General features: G+C 43.1%; 5 protein-coding genes across 5 annotated transcripts; 4 read left to right on the top strand and 1 right to left on the bottom strand.

Annotated features, from left to right (window-relative positions):
- Positions 1 to 3,558: 3,558 nt before the first annotated feature.
- On the top strand, positions 3,559 to 4,221 carry ATNIH1004_000124 (uncharacterized protein; the record flags this gene model as incomplete). Its single annotated transcript, XM_033564850.1, has 1 exon — positions 3,559 to 4,221. The coding sequence occupies one exon, from the start codon at positions 3,559 to 3,561 to the stop codon at positions 4,219 to 4,221; it is 663 nt and encodes a 220-aa protein (XP_033430607.1).
- A 1,006-nt stretch (positions 4,222 to 5,227) lies between these two features.
- Positions 5,228 to 5,900, bottom strand: ATNIH1004_000123 (uncharacterized protein; the record flags this gene model as incomplete). Its single annotated transcript, XM_033564849.1, has 3 exons — positions 5,228 to 5,456; positions 5,525 to 5,617; positions 5,698 to 5,900. 3 exons carry the CDS (start codon positions 5,898 to 5,900, stop codon positions 5,228 to 5,230), a joined length of 525 nt encoding a protein of 174 aa, XP_033430606.1.
- Positions 5,901 to 6,506: 606 nt separating this feature from the next.
- Positions 6,507 to 7,181, top strand: ATNIH1004_000122 (uncharacterized protein; the record flags this gene model as incomplete). The annotated part of the gene is made up of 3 exons (XM_033564848.1): positions 6,507 to 6,789; positions 6,847 to 6,951; positions 7,021 to 7,181. 3 exons carry the CDS (start codon positions 6,507 to 6,509, stop codon positions 7,179 to 7,181), a joined length of 549 nt encoding a protein of 182 aa, XP_033430605.1.
- Positions 7,182 to 9,609: 2,428 nt separating this feature from the next.
- Positions 9,610 to 10,584, top strand: ATNIH1004_000121 (uncharacterized protein; the record flags this gene model as incomplete). Its single annotated transcript, XM_033564847.1, has 1 exon — positions 9,610 to 10,584. The coding sequence occupies one exon, from the start codon at positions 9,610 to 9,612 to the stop codon at positions 10,582 to 10,584; it is 975 nt and encodes a 324-aa protein (XP_033430604.1).
- Positions 10,585 to 14,457: 3,873 nt separating this feature from the next.
- On the top strand, positions 14,458 to 16,148 carry ATNIH1004_000120 (uncharacterized protein; the record flags this gene model as incomplete). Its single annotated transcript, XM_033564846.1, has 3 exons — positions 14,458 to 14,663; positions 14,714 to 15,688; positions 15,746 to 16,148. 3 exons carry the CDS (start codon positions 14,458 to 14,460, stop codon positions 16,146 to 16,148), a joined length of 1,584 nt encoding a protein of 527 aa, XP_033430603.1.
- Between the last annotated feature and the right edge of the window lie 465 nt (positions 16,149 to 16,613).

Raw genomic sequence — 16,613 nt, 5'->3', positions numbered from 1 at the left:
AACACGGGAACAACATGTATCACTCCGGGGTTTTGTATTTGGATTGGATGTAATATTATTGTTTCTGACCGTTGTTTAGCCGATTCTAGGGAATGTAAATTGAATTCGTCTATATTAACCCTGCTCCAGTGCTTCCGGACAGTCTATCGTAGATTGCTTTCAATTAAGGGAGATGTCACAGGACGAGAATAAAGACTACTATGCTATTTTAATGGCTCCCAGGGAAGGTTCTATCAGCGTATGATGGCCCAGTTGACGAAGACTAGGGCTCTGGAGCCTATGGTATGATCAAACTGCTACAGGAAGAGAATTGGTAGCGTAAATGAGAGTATATCTTGAGGTTCAGACAAAGTATCTATCCTGCTGAAGTACACAAAGTCCAACATTAAACAGTCAACGTGGAGTACTCTATCATACTAGAAAATAACTGGTATTGTCACACGAGTCTAGAGGTGTTTTTATTAAAGGCAAGAACAGCCAAGATAGTTATAGGTACATCTACCCTACCATTACACCGATTTCATTGCACGGTCCAACATTACTGCCACAGTCATACCACATGGGCAGCCCTTGTATGCGCCCTTAATGGAGTAAGAAGTAGTCAGCCTAGTCTTCTGTTGTATTTATCTGTGAATTGTGATTTATCTCTTACCCCAGTGCAAGTAATGCGGTCCGGGTTGTCTTGCCGTTTGCAGTAGTTTTCGTAGCAGCTGCCATTGCGGTAGCCACAGTTATTGTTCGCAGAATCTGTACCCGGGTAGGGGGAAGTGCTTGAAGAGCCAATAATGCAAGGCCGATCAAGAGGACAGTTGTGAAGCGCATGCCAGTGCTTAGTATATGGATATATAGCAATTCTTCAAGTTTGGTAAAAAGCGAAAAAGGATGTGTTTGTGGTTGCGCGATTGGAATTTTTGAGAGAGGTTGGAAGCTTTATCTATAGCCTTCAGCAGCTTCCTGGGCTTTTGTCATGGTCTGGAGTAATCCAGCTGTAATTTCAACTATCTAACACATTAGACATTTTTGTAGTTTCCAAAGTGGTATGCAGAGATATCACCATAGGTAAATTGCATGTTAATCGCTCCTAAATAGATGGGCACTCTGGTCAGTGGATAATTGACTAAGAGAAATATTATACAGCTGCCCAAATCCAAGAATGCTCCATTTGAGGATTATTCATGGTAAGATTCTGATGATCTATCATATGGCAATAAGCATGCAGCGGCCTGAATACCAATCGAAAATGGCGGCTAGTTTTCGCCACATAAGAAATGGTTGACCTCATATAGTGGTTAGGAGAAAAATATATTTACGAAGTGGGTTTCTCCACAACGACTAGGTATGTCTTAAAACCTGTTAGAGAGAGTCAGCCGGTCTTTTATTTTACACAGCTGAACAAGTAGGAGTCAATAGATGGAGTTTACCCATTGTCCTCTTGCTAATCGGGAAGACCTTGATATAACGTTTAAAAAAGGGTTGCGTCAGCTTTCCTGACAGTAAATGCCCTGGATAATATACAGATATTCTACCTTCGTGGTAACGCAAAAGACCTTGTAGGATTTCGGGATTTCTAGATCAAGATCGTTTAGCAACGAAACATTTTCTACAGTACAAGTAAGCATGTCGACATCATTTCATACGACGTAGCTCTGATGTCTTAGATCGAAAGGAGAATGAAATTAGCCACCAGCCTAGGAAAACTGTACGCACTCTCTAGAACTATGCCTTATACGGGAGGTGCATTGGCCGAATATCCCTTCGAAGTAAAGCATTATGCAGATAGAAGAGGCGCCCTCGCTGGAAATTCCATGCATGTTGGGTATACTTAAGCTGTACTTTGTACTTGGCAATTAAGACTTTGAGATATAGGCATACGAGGCTGTTGAGGATGATCATTATACTTTGAGCTTCTTCTCACGCTCTTAAACTCTACCCTGGGACTGTGGGAGAGTCAGGGTGTTTGGTGTGTTCGAATTCTTGAAACCGCAAAACCTCTCGCGCATGTGAACTACTCAGAGCTGGCCCGAGTGGCAAAGTGATTTTGAACACACGTTTAATAACGGCGATTAGCTACACGGTGCAGTTACGAAGTGGAATTCCTCCTACCTCAAGCCGAAGGGAACCCAGAGTATTGGTTCCATATGGCAAAGCGGAAAGAAGTGGAACGCCTGGCATTTATGGAAAATTCAAGACTCAGCTGGCAAGGTCTTTCTCATTCCCATGAACGGGACTTGTACACTTATTACAATAATTCTATACCAGTATTTCTTTTTCGAGGGTGCCATCGATAGTATTAGAATAATATTAACTAAGTATTATATACAATGAAATTTGTACGTCTTTGTCCATATTATTTCTCCTGTTTTGTTTGGCTCAGTAGAAATTGGTCATGCACATCGACAGAAGTACTAGACACTGAACTCAAATGACTTCATCAGGCATTGAAATGATATCCAACCCCCTACTTATCCCTAGAAGTCCATGTGACTTATTGAGGTAATTAATGTGTCCCCAAACGGTCAACCAGATTGAGTGCGTATACTTCAGTATAATCTCGGCACCAAGTTCCTACCGTTGTTTATGACTTCAGAATTACCTGATTAGCATATCAATCTTCTCGGGCGAGTGAAAATTTTTCGTCCTTTTTCATTTTTTCATCCATGACGCGAGATCGACCGTTGTATTTTCCCTAGATGTACCTGTAGATGATAATATAGCTCAATTGCAATACAATCGAATGTGGTATTATGATCTGGTGTATCTCCCGCCTATCAGCTTCCTGTTATTGTTTTTAAAGGGGTTCCTAATGTATATTGTAGGGGCAACTTCAATGAGAGGAAAGAATCTCAATCACCTGCGGTTAGCATAAGCTGTTCAGGCAACCGGACAGTATAAACAAACAGCAAGTGGGCCAGTTATGTCCCGAGTGGGACAACCATGATGGTCCCAAGGTCTGATATCTCGTTCTTATCTGATGGCTTAAGCGGCTTTCAGGAACCGTGGTGGTTTGTAGATAGAGCCAGGCCGTGCCATGAAGGATTCCGGCGACGATCGGCTTTATATCTACCTGAGAGACTATATATAGCTTGGATGCCTCTCATTCTTCAATACTAATGTATACATTCACAGGTTTTTCATTCAATTTGGAGCTTTCCCCTCTTTAATTAAAAGCATCAGTATTGCTCAAAATGAGGCAAACAATACCGGCTGTCTCAAGACTGAATCACGACAACATGATCTCCCTCCTCATCGAAACCCGTGAAAGACTGCAAAATCTGGGACTCTCAGAGAACCCCCCACTAGTGGAAATCAACTATCCCGACGTTGGGTGACAGGCAGATCCTGCATTCCCCGAATAATATACATTTGAATCCAACAGCGGAGTTCCCGAACGCATCCTCCAGCAGATCCGAGGCAGAGCATCAGGAGCAAACACGCCGAATCACTCCAGCGAAAACGACATCGAAAAGCCCCCTCTGTACCAGTTGAATTCGTAACGTTCACTATCAGTGACCCAGAAAACCCAATGAACCGGTCACGTCTATACAGTGGTACATCACCATGGTTACGTCTGTGCTAGACGTCTACATAACATGCGGCTCGTCAATCGTTACCGGCGGACTAGGTCTCATCGAAGACAAAGTATCCCTCGGAGTCGCCATTCTAACCTGCTCAATTATGGTCTGTGGATTCGGGTTGGGCAAATCCTCTGGTCCCCCTCGTCTGAGTTCATCGGTCGTCGACTACTATATCAATCATCTTTCTAGGCCTGTATGTAATCTTCAACATTCTGAGGGCCTTGACGCCCAGCGTTGGCGGCCTCCTCGTCTGTCACTTCCTCTGCGGTGTATTTTCGAGTTCCGGTCTCTCCTCGCTGGAAGTACCCTCGCGGATATCTGGTCCATCGCGGAACGCGGCATGGCAATCGCCTACTTCGCAGCAGCGCCATGCTGCGGGCCCGCCATCAGACCCATCGTCACTGGCTGGATAAACGTTGGCACAGGTCATCTCAATGTATTCTTCTGGGTGAAGCTCGCTTTCGCAGGTTTTATGCTTATTCTTGTCGGGCTTATCCCTGAGACTTATGCACCAGTCATTCTGACACGTCGCGCTGCGGCACAGCGCAAGTCCACAGGCAACCAAAACATCATCACCGAGCAGGAGAAAATAAGCCTACATTCCAGGACATCCTACCTACGAATCTCATCCGTCCTATCAGCATGATCATGACTGGGCCTGTCGTCAACATCATGTGCATGTATATTGTGCTGATCTACTCCATGTTGTATGCGTTTTTCTTCGCATACCCCGTCATCGTCGGAAAGCTCTACGGTTACCTATAACGACGGCCAGATTGGACACCTGTTCATTCCTATTCTCATTGGAGGCGGATTCTCCATTCTCCTGACTCCTCTCATCGAAAGTCAGTTCAAAAAAAATCTATAAAATTCGCCCCCCGATACCAGAAGACCGACTGATTGCTGCGCTAATTGGCACCACTTTTATGCCTATCGCGTCCTACCTTCTCGGCGCGACCGCCTTCAAGCATATTATTTGGGTGGAGCCTGTCAGGAATTGCGTTCGGCTTCGGAGTGGTGCTTTGCTACCACGTTGTGATTAATGAAATCATCGATTCTTATCAGATGTATACTGCGTCTGTGCTGGCAGTGAAAGTTTTCCTGAGAAGTGATGTGGAGAAGCATTTCCGCTGTTCACAACGCTATGATTGGGGGATTTTAGTGGGCATCGTGGTTGATGGCGTTTATTGGAGCCGGGACGGTGTCTATTCCGTATGTGCTTTATGTGTTGGGGGTTGGTTGAGAAGGATATTCACCAGGGGGTAAGAGTCCTAGCCTGATAGTTAATAAGTTTATGATTGTTGGTGTTAGGGAAAAGCCACTACAGAGGAAGATGTAATATATTGTTAGATTAGAATATGTAATAAATAATTTGTTTCTCACCTCATAACCTGTGCATACTGCCACGTTCAATACAATTCTCTACTCTTCTTACCAATGCCAAACTAGATGCACCTTCTGGTTCTTAATCCTTGCTTCACGCTTATCCTGGCCTATAGTTCCTCATATTTAAATTATAGACAGCCTGTGAGTTTATGAATTCTACTCCATGGACTATGCAATGCATTATCTCACAGACACACCACGAGGTAATCATTGATATTCAGTTTATACACAGTGTCCTCAAGAACCACACATATAGAATCCAGAAATTATGCAGAGCCTTCGATCTTGCTATAAGCCTTCTTGACCTCCTCTCTATCCGCCATCGTCTTTGCCCACTTCGCAATAACAGGATACCTATCCAGCGTCAAACCTCCAATGGCATATTGGCTCACCGACAGTTCAAAATCGTAGTCAACAGCAGTCACCTTACCAGGCAAGATATTCTCACCTGAGGACTTCTCCAACTGCTTCAAGAACATCATAGCACCGATAGCTCTGAGCCATGTACCGCTTAAAAGCATCATCATTTTTGACGGCGTTGTAGTGACTACACATCTACATACCCATACCAGTTGAGCTGTCCCATCATCAGCCCCGGGGTAGTCAACAAGAAGTACTCCCACTTCTCAAAATCCACAATATCCTGCTCTTTATCACTTACAGGGCCAATTTTGTTCGTCTTGTCGCATACGTATCGCACGTAGCTCACACATGCCCCGGATTCCCAGGAGATCACGTCGGTGTTTGGGTCTTCCAGGGCAGGAACACGTCATTCTCGTTGAGTTTCAGGAACACAGGGCTTTTGGCACCGGTTTCTGGGTCGTCACCGAATTGCCATTGCTTGACTTCATATGGAACGTTGAGGTATTCTGGGGCAATAGCAATTTTGATAGGGCTGGGGCTGTTAAGATGGGCCGGAAGGGGTTTGATTATGGTCATTTTCTGACGAAGGGATATGCTTGCTTTATTCCTATTCTAAGGAAAAATAGGACAGAGTATTAGGAACCGGCAAGATAGCCCAGATATGGTCGTGAGAACTGAGGGCCTTAAGGGTTTACAATTATTAATCAGTTGGGTGGGGATAGTTACATGGCGTGTTGGAGACATAAGCACATTTCAAAATGTCTTCCACTATTCGTAAAAATATGCGGTTGTTGGCTGGTTCTGCGCTATTGAACCTTAGGTCATCCTGCTTCGCTATATACCAGATTCACAAAAGGAACCATACTGATATTATGCTCAGAACGTAAAACCCCACTTCTGTACGGAGTAGAAAGTTCTCACTGCTAATTAATCTTATCCATCCACAATAACCCAAATAGCTTCCATATAACTAAACAGGGAGCTGACCAGATGAAAATGGCTTTGCCAAGCCGCTGGTAGGCTAACCTGTTTTTAGAGGTCATGTGACTCGAAATCCTGGTCTGAAGTTGGATCCACATTTCTGGAGCTCATATGACGTCACCGCTCTCCACCGTATGAAACCAACAACCCTCCAGTCTGCTGAACTTCAAACGACAATCCCTTCGAATATTTTAACCCCATATGAAGATGCCTGAATCCTTCTCTACGATCCGTAATCGTCGCGGCGACGAACTCGCCAAACTAGCTGACGAACACATCCAGAACGACCTCTCAGCCGACGACCGCGATGCGCTTAAGTCCGCGGCCTCCAGGGTTTCTATGTGGACGACCATTGGATCAGCAGTGGGTGTTGGTCTGGGACTCTATACCGCTTTTCGTCTGAGGAGCACACGACATGCGTTCTTCCAGGCCTTTCGGGCAAGGGAAAAACCCACACAGGTTGTCTTTGCGGATGGACGGACGGGTAAGTAGAAGCTGAGAGCACCCCTCCATTATGGATCTATTCTAATTGAATACGCAGAATCGATTCCAGATATCACGCCGCTGTTGAAACCTACAACATTTGGAGACTTTGCGACGTACTTCTTTGCTTCCGCGGGTGGTCTGTTCTTGGGAGGAGAGCTTAGTACGTGTTCTATCCGGAAGGCCGTACTGTAAGGCATTCTGCTAACATTTTCTGCTTTTGTTTATTTAGGTTTTCTTGCCGGTGCTACAAGTGCGAGCAACAGTATTGCATCCGACCCTAGTAGGAAGGAGAGGATTGAAAAGGCGTTCCGGAGATTCCGGGCTGAAGTGCTCCGTAGAGAGGCGAATGCCCTCGATTCTGGAGAGGATGTTTGGGATAAGATGTTTTAAGTGCGGTATTGTGTAAAAAGGGTAATATATAACAAAATAATTAGTTATTCAGATGGATCACAGTTGGACAACGGTCAAAATGGAGAAGGAATATTTTTTCTATCAGGTCAATCTCAAACCAAAAGCCTGGGCATGGAATCTAGGACAAGGATATGAGGTGTATGACGCAGAAATATCTTGTATTCAAAAAGCATTAAAGCAAGCATACAAGGCTATTCAAATCCTAGCCCTTGATATCTATGTACTTCCCAGACAACCGAGGAACACTAAAAAAGCTTCAAGCACCAGGCCCCGATTTTGAATAAAAACTAAAGAATGTCTAAATAGGCAACTAGAATCAAGGACAAGAATACTAATATTCATGTCTAGTGGGTTCCAGGCCATCTTGGGAATTTTGGTAACGCCAAAGCTGACGAAGTAGCTAAATATAGGGTAGAATGGACAAACTAATATTATAAACGTCTGGTCTCACTTAGTCATCTCCAAAGGCAGCTAGCGAGGTGCCTAGAGGATTAAGATGAAGATAGTAAAATGTTAAGAAAAGCAATTAAGACAGGAGCTTTAATTCCATAGCTTAATGGTCAAACCCCCTGCACATTCCTAAGCCATTACGGTCAACCATCATCAAGCTGAAAGTAGGGCATGGCTATTTCAGATCCTGTCTAGTTAGAACGTCTAGATACGACACTTATCGGGGCAACTTATGCCAGAACAATCAGTCCCAAACGCCATACCATCGAATTTTTCAATGCTCTACATACAGAGACTTTAGAAAGGGATATATAGAGACGGTGGACAAAATGATAGAAATTAGCCTTGTGTTTTTATTAAGAAAGCAGGGCAAGAACAACTGATTAAATTCCTAAAGGAAGCCGGGATTCTCACTAGAAAGTGGCTCCAGGATCCCTGTGAGAAAGACAAAAAATAATAAAACACAAATCTGGAATTTAGCACGTTTCAACTCCTTCAAGGACATTCCCTTCCAGAATGTTATATTGCCCAGCCATGTTTGATTTTACCCATTATGTACGTATCTATTTGAATCTAACCACCCAGTCAAATCCTACCATTCCTGAAGGGTAAGTAGAGCATGCATAGTCTCTGACTGAAAATGCTGTATAATGTAGAAGAATAATAGTAATAAAAGTTAGTCATTGCCATACCTTTAATAGCCAATCGGGCCAAAAGGGACAGTAGGGGCAGTAGGGGCAGTAGGGACAACAGGGACCATAGGCCCGAGAAGGTAAACAGGGCCCAGCCCTTTACACACTACTGTCGATATACAGGGAGGTTGATAAAAAAAATTATTAATCATTCAATCGTCTAGATCTTTGTATATGTCAACAATTAACTATGGTAATTTTGATTATTCAGCACCTTTTTCGGTCAAATATTGTTGATGATACAACATCATCAGATCGCCTATGTTTCCTATATGAGTTAGTTTGCATTCTTCATTTGTTTACCTCGCGTTTATAAACGTGAGATGTTTTAGTAGTTTAGTTGGAGACCTAATTCAATGAGGGATCAATACTTGCGAATACGCGTAATTTTATGGTTGACAGTATATTAATGTATTCATATTTTAGGACATGAATTATAGTAAAAACTTAGCTAGTTCCTCGTCCCAACTCAAATATGAGAACACTTTGATAATGAGTATATAGCACATTATATTTAGTAAAATTATCCATCACTAGATATTATACTTAATTAGTACAATATAGCTAATCTACATATACCCTAACTCTCTAACATAGCCACTACTGGCTTATACTGGCATACTACTCCGCCATGGTTCACTATAGTCGTATTGGAAGGAGTGAAGGATTCTAAGGGCAAATATTTTGCTTGCTGACTTGATGAAATTATTAAGCAAATTCTCGTAAAAATAGCCCAAAATTTCAATATTGATTCATTTAAATAGACACTTGAATATGAATCTGTCTCTGTATGACGTTAAATTCAGACAATCGGGCGACTGCACTGTTGAAATAGTGCTCTCGTTTCCTTTCTCGGCGACTTTGAACATGTCAAGCCTAGACAAAAACAATTCGCCTATTAGATGGAGATTAAATTTACTTGTTTAGCATTATAAAGTAGAATGGTTCATATTTTGCATGTTTCTATCACTTTCCGTTTTGATAGCATCTAAACGACCCGTTCATACAAGGATTCTGTTCCTTCGGACATAAGGAGTCCGATGTCCGACAAACACTTGCTTTAACTCCAGGTATAGAAGTTTGACAATAAAAGGAATATATTGCCGATTTATAATAAAGTTATTTGTCATCTACAATCGGTATCTATATAGGAGCACCAAGACCCTTGGTACATGAACCAACAATAGGCAGAACTCATCATTATCAAAAAGTAACTATTGCAATCAATCCAGTTTAAAGAATCTACAACTGAAGTCAAGATAATCATGGCGACATTTGATGCAACCGCAACCAGCGAACAGGTTATCGAAACCTTCTCGTCGCAAATCAAGGGCCGTACGTTCGTCATTACCGGCGCAGGCCAGCCCAGCATCGGGAGTCAAATAGCTACTTCACTAGCCAAAGGCTCGCCTGCGCATATCGTCATCGCGTCGCGGACAGAAAAGAAGGTCTTACCGGTACTGGAAAGCATCAAAGCCATCGATAGCTACGTGAAAACAACATTCGTACACGTGGATCTAACAGACCATGACTCGGTGCGGCAGGCTGCCACAGAAATTCTCACAGCGGCACCCAAAATCGACGTCCTTATTAACAGCGCCGGTGTCATGGCTATCAAGGAATATACAATTGACAAACAAGGTATCGAAGCACAACTGTCTGCCAATCACGTTGGCCACTTCCTATTGACAAATCTTCTCGTACCGGCTCTTCTGGCTGCGTTATCCGAAACCGGTGCACCTCGCGTCGTCAATCTCACCAGCTCTGGCTACCGCATTACTCCTTTCCGATTCCATGACTGGAACTACTCAGACGGGAAAGAGTATGACCACTGGACGGGGTATGGCCAGTCTAAGACAGCTAATATCTTGTTTGCGTTTGGGTTGGCAAACCGACTGAAGTATCGCGGCATAACATCAACGGCTGTGCATCCAGGATACAACGGCGATACACAGCTAGGTAGCCACTTGAATTTTGAAGATTATAGTGATATAATTCCCATTATGAAGCGTAATACCGGCAAAGACTTCGAGTTCGAGGAGCCCCGATTCAAGACGTTTACCCAGATTGCTGCAACGCCGCTTATAGCTGCTCTGGATCCGACCCTTCCTAGAAAGTCGCCGGCTTTTTTGCAGAATAGCCGCATTGCAGAAGTTGAGGAGCATGCATGCAATGCAGACAGCGTCGAAAAGCTATGGAAGCTGAGTGAAAAGCTCGTGGGACAGGAGTTTGAATACTAGAACTGTGTCGGAAATGGCCTCTTGTCAGCCATTTACTGCAGTCTCTGCAATAAAGTGTACTTACCTATAGATCTCTGAATGTGTATAAATATTCGCTTGTGTTATCTACCTAATTAATGTATGCTATTCGAGCAGTGGGCCTAGGTGGTCCAGCGACTCTTCTATACGGAATGAAATGCTTATACTGTTGTACGACTGGATACCATTTTGCTTATTTGCTGTCATTAATAAGATAGTAGCATGGCCTGTATAGAAGCTTACAAGCGCGCATCTCGCACTCCACATGCTCTCTTTCGTCTCATACTTGAATATACTACAGGGCTCTAAATAGAGAAGTACGATATACTCACCAGATGTAAAACCCTCCGAAAACATAAATCCAGATCCCATCAGTCGAAGTCTGCGTAACCTCAAATGTGTGACGAGTGCTCAATCCCATCTCGCCATCTTGACAAGATGAGGGGATGGTTCATCAATCTTCAACCGATCCTCGTTACTATTCAAACTAATTGGCCCCCACGACTACTCGGTGTTTAGGCAAACGTGTAAGCATAAAGAGCTGGTAAGAAAAAATGAAGTGGTATGCGGAAATAATGTCTCGGCTCTTAAATTTCGGCTATAGATGAAAACGAAAAATCTGTGATTTATGTTGAAAACCAGGATGCCTAAGGCACCTTCGGGTATCCTAGTCCTGAAGCCATCTGACATATCACACGCAAGGGGCTAAGGGGCTAAAGGACACGTAGATATAAGGAAGTGTTTATCTACGCTCTCTCTCCTAGATAGAATAATATACTTACCATGCAATACTAGATCGCACTGATAGTTTTAATATACTATCTAGTTACTGCTATCCTAGCACCTCACAACATAGCTTCTTCCCCGAGATTCTTAACAGGTTATAAGCCCGGCTGCGCGCTGGGTACTGCTAAGGTTGTAAAGCTAGTAAATAGTTAGGCCTAGGTAAGCCTGTAGTAAACAAACTGCGAAGAGTTATTGTTAGTGTTATTAAAGGGCCCTAACTTCGGTGATAAACTACAGAGCTAGGAGTTTTAATTTAAGGAGGTTATATTTCCTTATTACTAGCCAGCTCTTGCGAGGACGTCTATTCCCTTAAAGTATTTACTAGCCAGCAAAGCCTATCGCAGTACGCGGTTATATTACTAGGATAATAAAAAGGTGTTCGCACCCAGACGCTCTGTATTATCTAGTTAATAATAAAGATTACAAAGTTAGATATACGCAGTGTCTTAATAAAATAAATAAGTACACAAAGGACATTCTAGTAGTTCTATAAGAAAAACTAAATACTATACTTATCTTGTTTTTATTTTACTTTGTTGCTCCTAATGTCTAATATATATAACTTCGCCGAACTACAAGAAGTCGCATTGTTAATTATAGAATCAGACTCGCCTAACTCGCCCGCTGGAAACCGTGGTTTATAACCCTTTACTATACTAGTTCCAGGAACGACAACACCTGCATCGAACACGACCTCGCAGGTTTAATCCGACTATAATAAGAATAATAATAAAAGGCCTTCCACGATTAATACTTTACCCCTTCGAATAATATCTGATAGCGTGAACCTAAATAATATCTAAAAAATAGTTCCAAAACTGTCGAAAGATAATATAAATTAATAGTTTAATATCTTTGAAAAAGCAGTGGATAGCAAAAAGCTTTGGTGGATTATTACAGGTCTAGAATAACCAGACTAACATGCAAACAGAGCTATTACTATTTTTATTTAACAACTTGTTCCCGACAGCGAACACGACCTCCTAGACTAATATAATACTGCAAGACAGCAGTTTAAGGCCTTAGAAAAGAAATAGTAATTATTACAACCTAGTGTTATACAAGAGAAACTGGCTAAGTTTTATAGCTATCGTAAACTAGATAATATCTCTATTCGGGACGCTCACGACCAACTTTGTAAAACAGTATAAAAATTACAAGCGAAGTTACTATACATGCAAGAGGCCTTAAATAAAAAAATAATATTTAACTAACTTCTCGCATCGCTCCCGGAGAAGTACGAAGCGGTACGAGATACACTTAATACCTAAGGAGTCTTTAAAAAAGACATTAACAACGCCCTTGAAACGCTGGAAAAAAAGAAGGATAAGTTAAAAAGTGCGAAAGTTAAAAATATATACCTGGCTTAAAACTGCTAGAAAGGTTAAAAGGGATCTCGCAGCCGATAATATAATCGCAATTATAATTATAGCTGTTTAAGACACCGAGACGCACGCGATTAAAGATATAATAAGGATTCTTGTTAGCAACATAGTATCTCTAGTAAAAGCTTTAACTATAAGCCAAGAAAGCAATCGCATCGAGCTGCTGCTAAAAAAAATAAAGAACCCTGTTATATTATATGTGATAACAAATACCCATGGGATAAGTGTCCAAATCGCTCCAAACTTAAAAAGCTATATATAAAACTTTAAAAGCGCTGCTAGAAAAAACAAAGAAAAGCACGTGTGTATAGTGAAACTTGTAATCTGGCTTTAAAGGAGAGAAATCTAGTTTAGTTCCTAAACTATCTTAATCAAACCCAGATTCCGATTCTGACTCTAATAGTAAAGATGCGTACCTAACATAACTTATATAAAAAGCTTTGTGTTAGCTGACAATGAACTTGTTCCCCGGGTTAACAAGTATAAATAGATCGCAGACACCAATGCAACATCGCAGCAAGATGGGATTAGTAAACAGGGGGAGATGGTAAAAGAGGTGGAAAAATAACTATAATAGATAGGGATATGCGAACTATGTCCGCAGGACTAGTCTAAGGGGGGAGTGTTAAAAACCAGGATGCCTAAGGCACCTTCGGGTATCCTAGTCTGAAGCTATCTGACATATCACACGCAAGGGGCTAAGGGGCTAAAGGACACGTAGACATAAGGAAGCATTTATCTACGCTCTCTCTCCTAAATAGAACAACACACTCACCATGCGATACTAGATCACACCGATAGTTTTAACATACTATCCAGTCACCGCTATCCTAGCACCTCACAACATAGCTTCTTCCCCGAGATTCTCAACAATTTAGCCTATTTACATATTTGATCCTTTGACTGTAAGAGCCATTGAATCAGATATTAAGTCACTCAGATGCAGATTTCCAGGTTCTTTGAGTTTATCTATATTGCTTGGCTCTGAAGAAATCAAGTAATGGAGGTTAGTTCGTGGATTTGAGGTTCCTCATCAGATGCAGGACACAGGTCGGCTGAACCGGATAATTCTCCGACGGCTGCTATCAACCCAAAAAAGGATAATGGTTGTTTGACAGGGGTAGCATATACACATATGCACATTGTAATGCATCTATCACTGTTGATAATTCCTGTTCACTTATTCCAATGGTCTATCTATTACTACCCTGGTCTAAGCAGCCTACTGGGATTCAATAGGGTATTGAGGTAGACCCTTTCCAGGAGTAAAAATGTAAATTCCAGTTTTAACGTCACCACACCTCGGATTAGGGCAAGGCAAATAGCCATGTATGAATGCCTCGGACAAAGACAAACAGTGCAGATACGGTTACATCGCCTAGATGATTTTCCTGCGGGGAAACCATATTTTGAGAAACCCCACCTGAAAAGGGACCGGTCTACCAACCAACGGTAACATGAGAGACCGATCAAGAATCGACCTTTCCTTGGGTTGACTTATATCGTCACAGCATCACTGGCGATTGGTCCTCAAACTAAACTTTTAATATTCCGTCCCGTTGCCAAAATTGGATATCATGTGCAATATGGGTGGGTGTCAGACAGTCCTTATTTCATTAAGTCTTTCCATATGTCCTGAAGAACGCGAAGGGAGGGATCTAGCATTCTCTCCGAGATTAAAACCATGCTTGATACTGGAGATAAATCGTCAGTTAAGCATGAACACATCATCTCCTCGCCAGCCACCCCCAGCAAGACTCCCTCTCTCATAACCTCGTGCAAACGATCCCCCAAGATAGCCGCATACTGTCTCGCCTTGACCTCGGGGATCCTGTTATATGGTTATGACCTCGTAATTGTGGGAAATGTATCATCGATGCCAGAATTCCAGTAAGAGAACTTCCCTCTATTAAGCAAATTGAAACTCTAACTCCACACAGACGGGATTTCGGTCGCAAACTCGACGGCAGCTTGATCATCCCTTCTCTTTGGCTGGGCCTCTGGAACGCTGGGAACCCCATCGGGGGAATATTTGGCTCCCTCACTGGAGGATTCGTACAGGATCGTACGGGTCGCCCATTTTCACTAGCTCTCGCGAGCATCATCTCCGCTGCAGCAGTCGCAGTGGCCTACGTCTCGAACCTCCCTAGTGATATTGACTCTCGCCGATCTGTCTTCCTGGTTGCCAAGATCGTTCAGGGGTTCGCTGTCAACATGATTATGTGTACCACACAAACGTACATGTCGGAGGTGCTTCCCCCCGCGCTACGAGGTCCGATCCTAGCATTCTTCCCCTTATTCACGTTGCTGGGACAGCTGATAGGTAGCGTGGTCGTCTTCACATCCCTGGATGCCCCGGGGTCCAGTGGATACGAGAGATGTATCGGGTCGCAATGGGCGTTCTCGGCTATTCCCTTCATCGTTTCGATTATTCTACCTGAAAGTCCAACGTATCTCGTTCGTAAAAACCGAATAGACGCTGCGAGGAAGGCACAGCGACGATTAGATTCAGCCTCTGTTGATTCGGATGCGAACTTGGCGCAAGTACGCCTATCCCTGAGTCTGGAAACCGAAGGAAATGGCAATCAAGAAGGGAGCTATATCGAATGTTTCCGTGGCGCTAACCGCCGACGCACCATGATTGTTTTGTTTGCCAACTTGATCCCTCAGTTCTTCGGGTTAGCGCTATTAGCCAAGGCTAGTTATTTTTTGCAAACTGTCGGCATGGGAGCTACCAACAGTCTCCTGTTCCTACAGGTTGGTATCGCACTAGGTCTGGTTGCTAATATAGTGAGTATGTGGACGCTGATCAAATTTGGTCGTGTGCCTCTCATGCTGGTGGGTCTGTTCATCTCAACCATCCTCTGGACCGCCATGGGAATTGTCGGCTGTTTTCAGGGAATAGTTACAGTCTGGTGAGTCTTCCTCCGAATACGGCCTGGTCTTCGGGTGGCTAATTTGGAATATCTCAGGTGGACTGCCGTCAGTTTAATGGTGGTGATCATGACCTGTGGTTTCAGTGCCTGGCCCGCATCATACGTCGTCGCAGCAGAGGCATCTGCTCTTCGTTTGCGCGGAAAGACTCAGGGTTTAGGCTGGCTGGTAAATGGCCTCTCTACCGGGGTCTTCGGTCTCGTTTTGCCTTACATATTCAACCCAGATGAAGGCGCTCTTCGCGCCAAAACAGGATTCGTATTTACTGGATTCTGTGCGATAGCCTTGGTCGGGACCTGGTTCATCGTTCCGGAAATGAAGGATCGGAAGCCCATGGAGATAGACCGTATGTTTGAGATGGGACTACCTGCACGACAATTCAAGTCTTGGTCCCGGTCATTCCCGGATGAAGAGGACGAACCTGTCCAGACTTCTGTCTGATGTCACACTCCTATGCTGGTAGACTGAGTCTTGCACAGTCACAATATAGATCTAAACTGGAGGGTGTGAGAGTGTGCATTATATGACTCATCTCATGGTAGAATTCGATTGATGACAAGCGTGGTTCGGATCAAATAAATATTTGCTTCCGTGTTTGCTATGCTACTGGCGTTAAGTCAAAGTCACGCAAGCCGTTTGTTGAATCGCGTCTACTTAGTGCAGCCTATGCTCCAAATAGCAACATTCGTACTCAGTAAATACATGATGGTAGCTTCGTGTGGAATGCAATTTAATGTACACGAGATGATTCCAGGAAACCAATGTTTTGTAAACTTTGCAACGCAAATGGGTTCAAAATAATTGCATTTAACATAACTCTGTTCGAAATGCAACATCAATCATACATTCCAAGTCATGAAAACAACTAACCCGTTTTCAAAGTCGAGACTAGCGAAATAGCTTCGG

The sequence above is a fragment of the Aspergillus tanneri genome (genome assembly GCF_003426965.1).
Source record: "Aspergillus tanneri strain NIH1004 chromosome Unknown AapTan_2_pilon_pilon_pilon, whole genome shotgun sequence".
NCBI classification, from domain to species: Eukaryota; Fungi; Ascomycota; class Eurotiomycetes; order Eurotiales; family Aspergillaceae; genus Aspergillus; species Aspergillus tanneri.
This window is presented reverse-complemented; position numbering and strand designations above follow the sequence as displayed.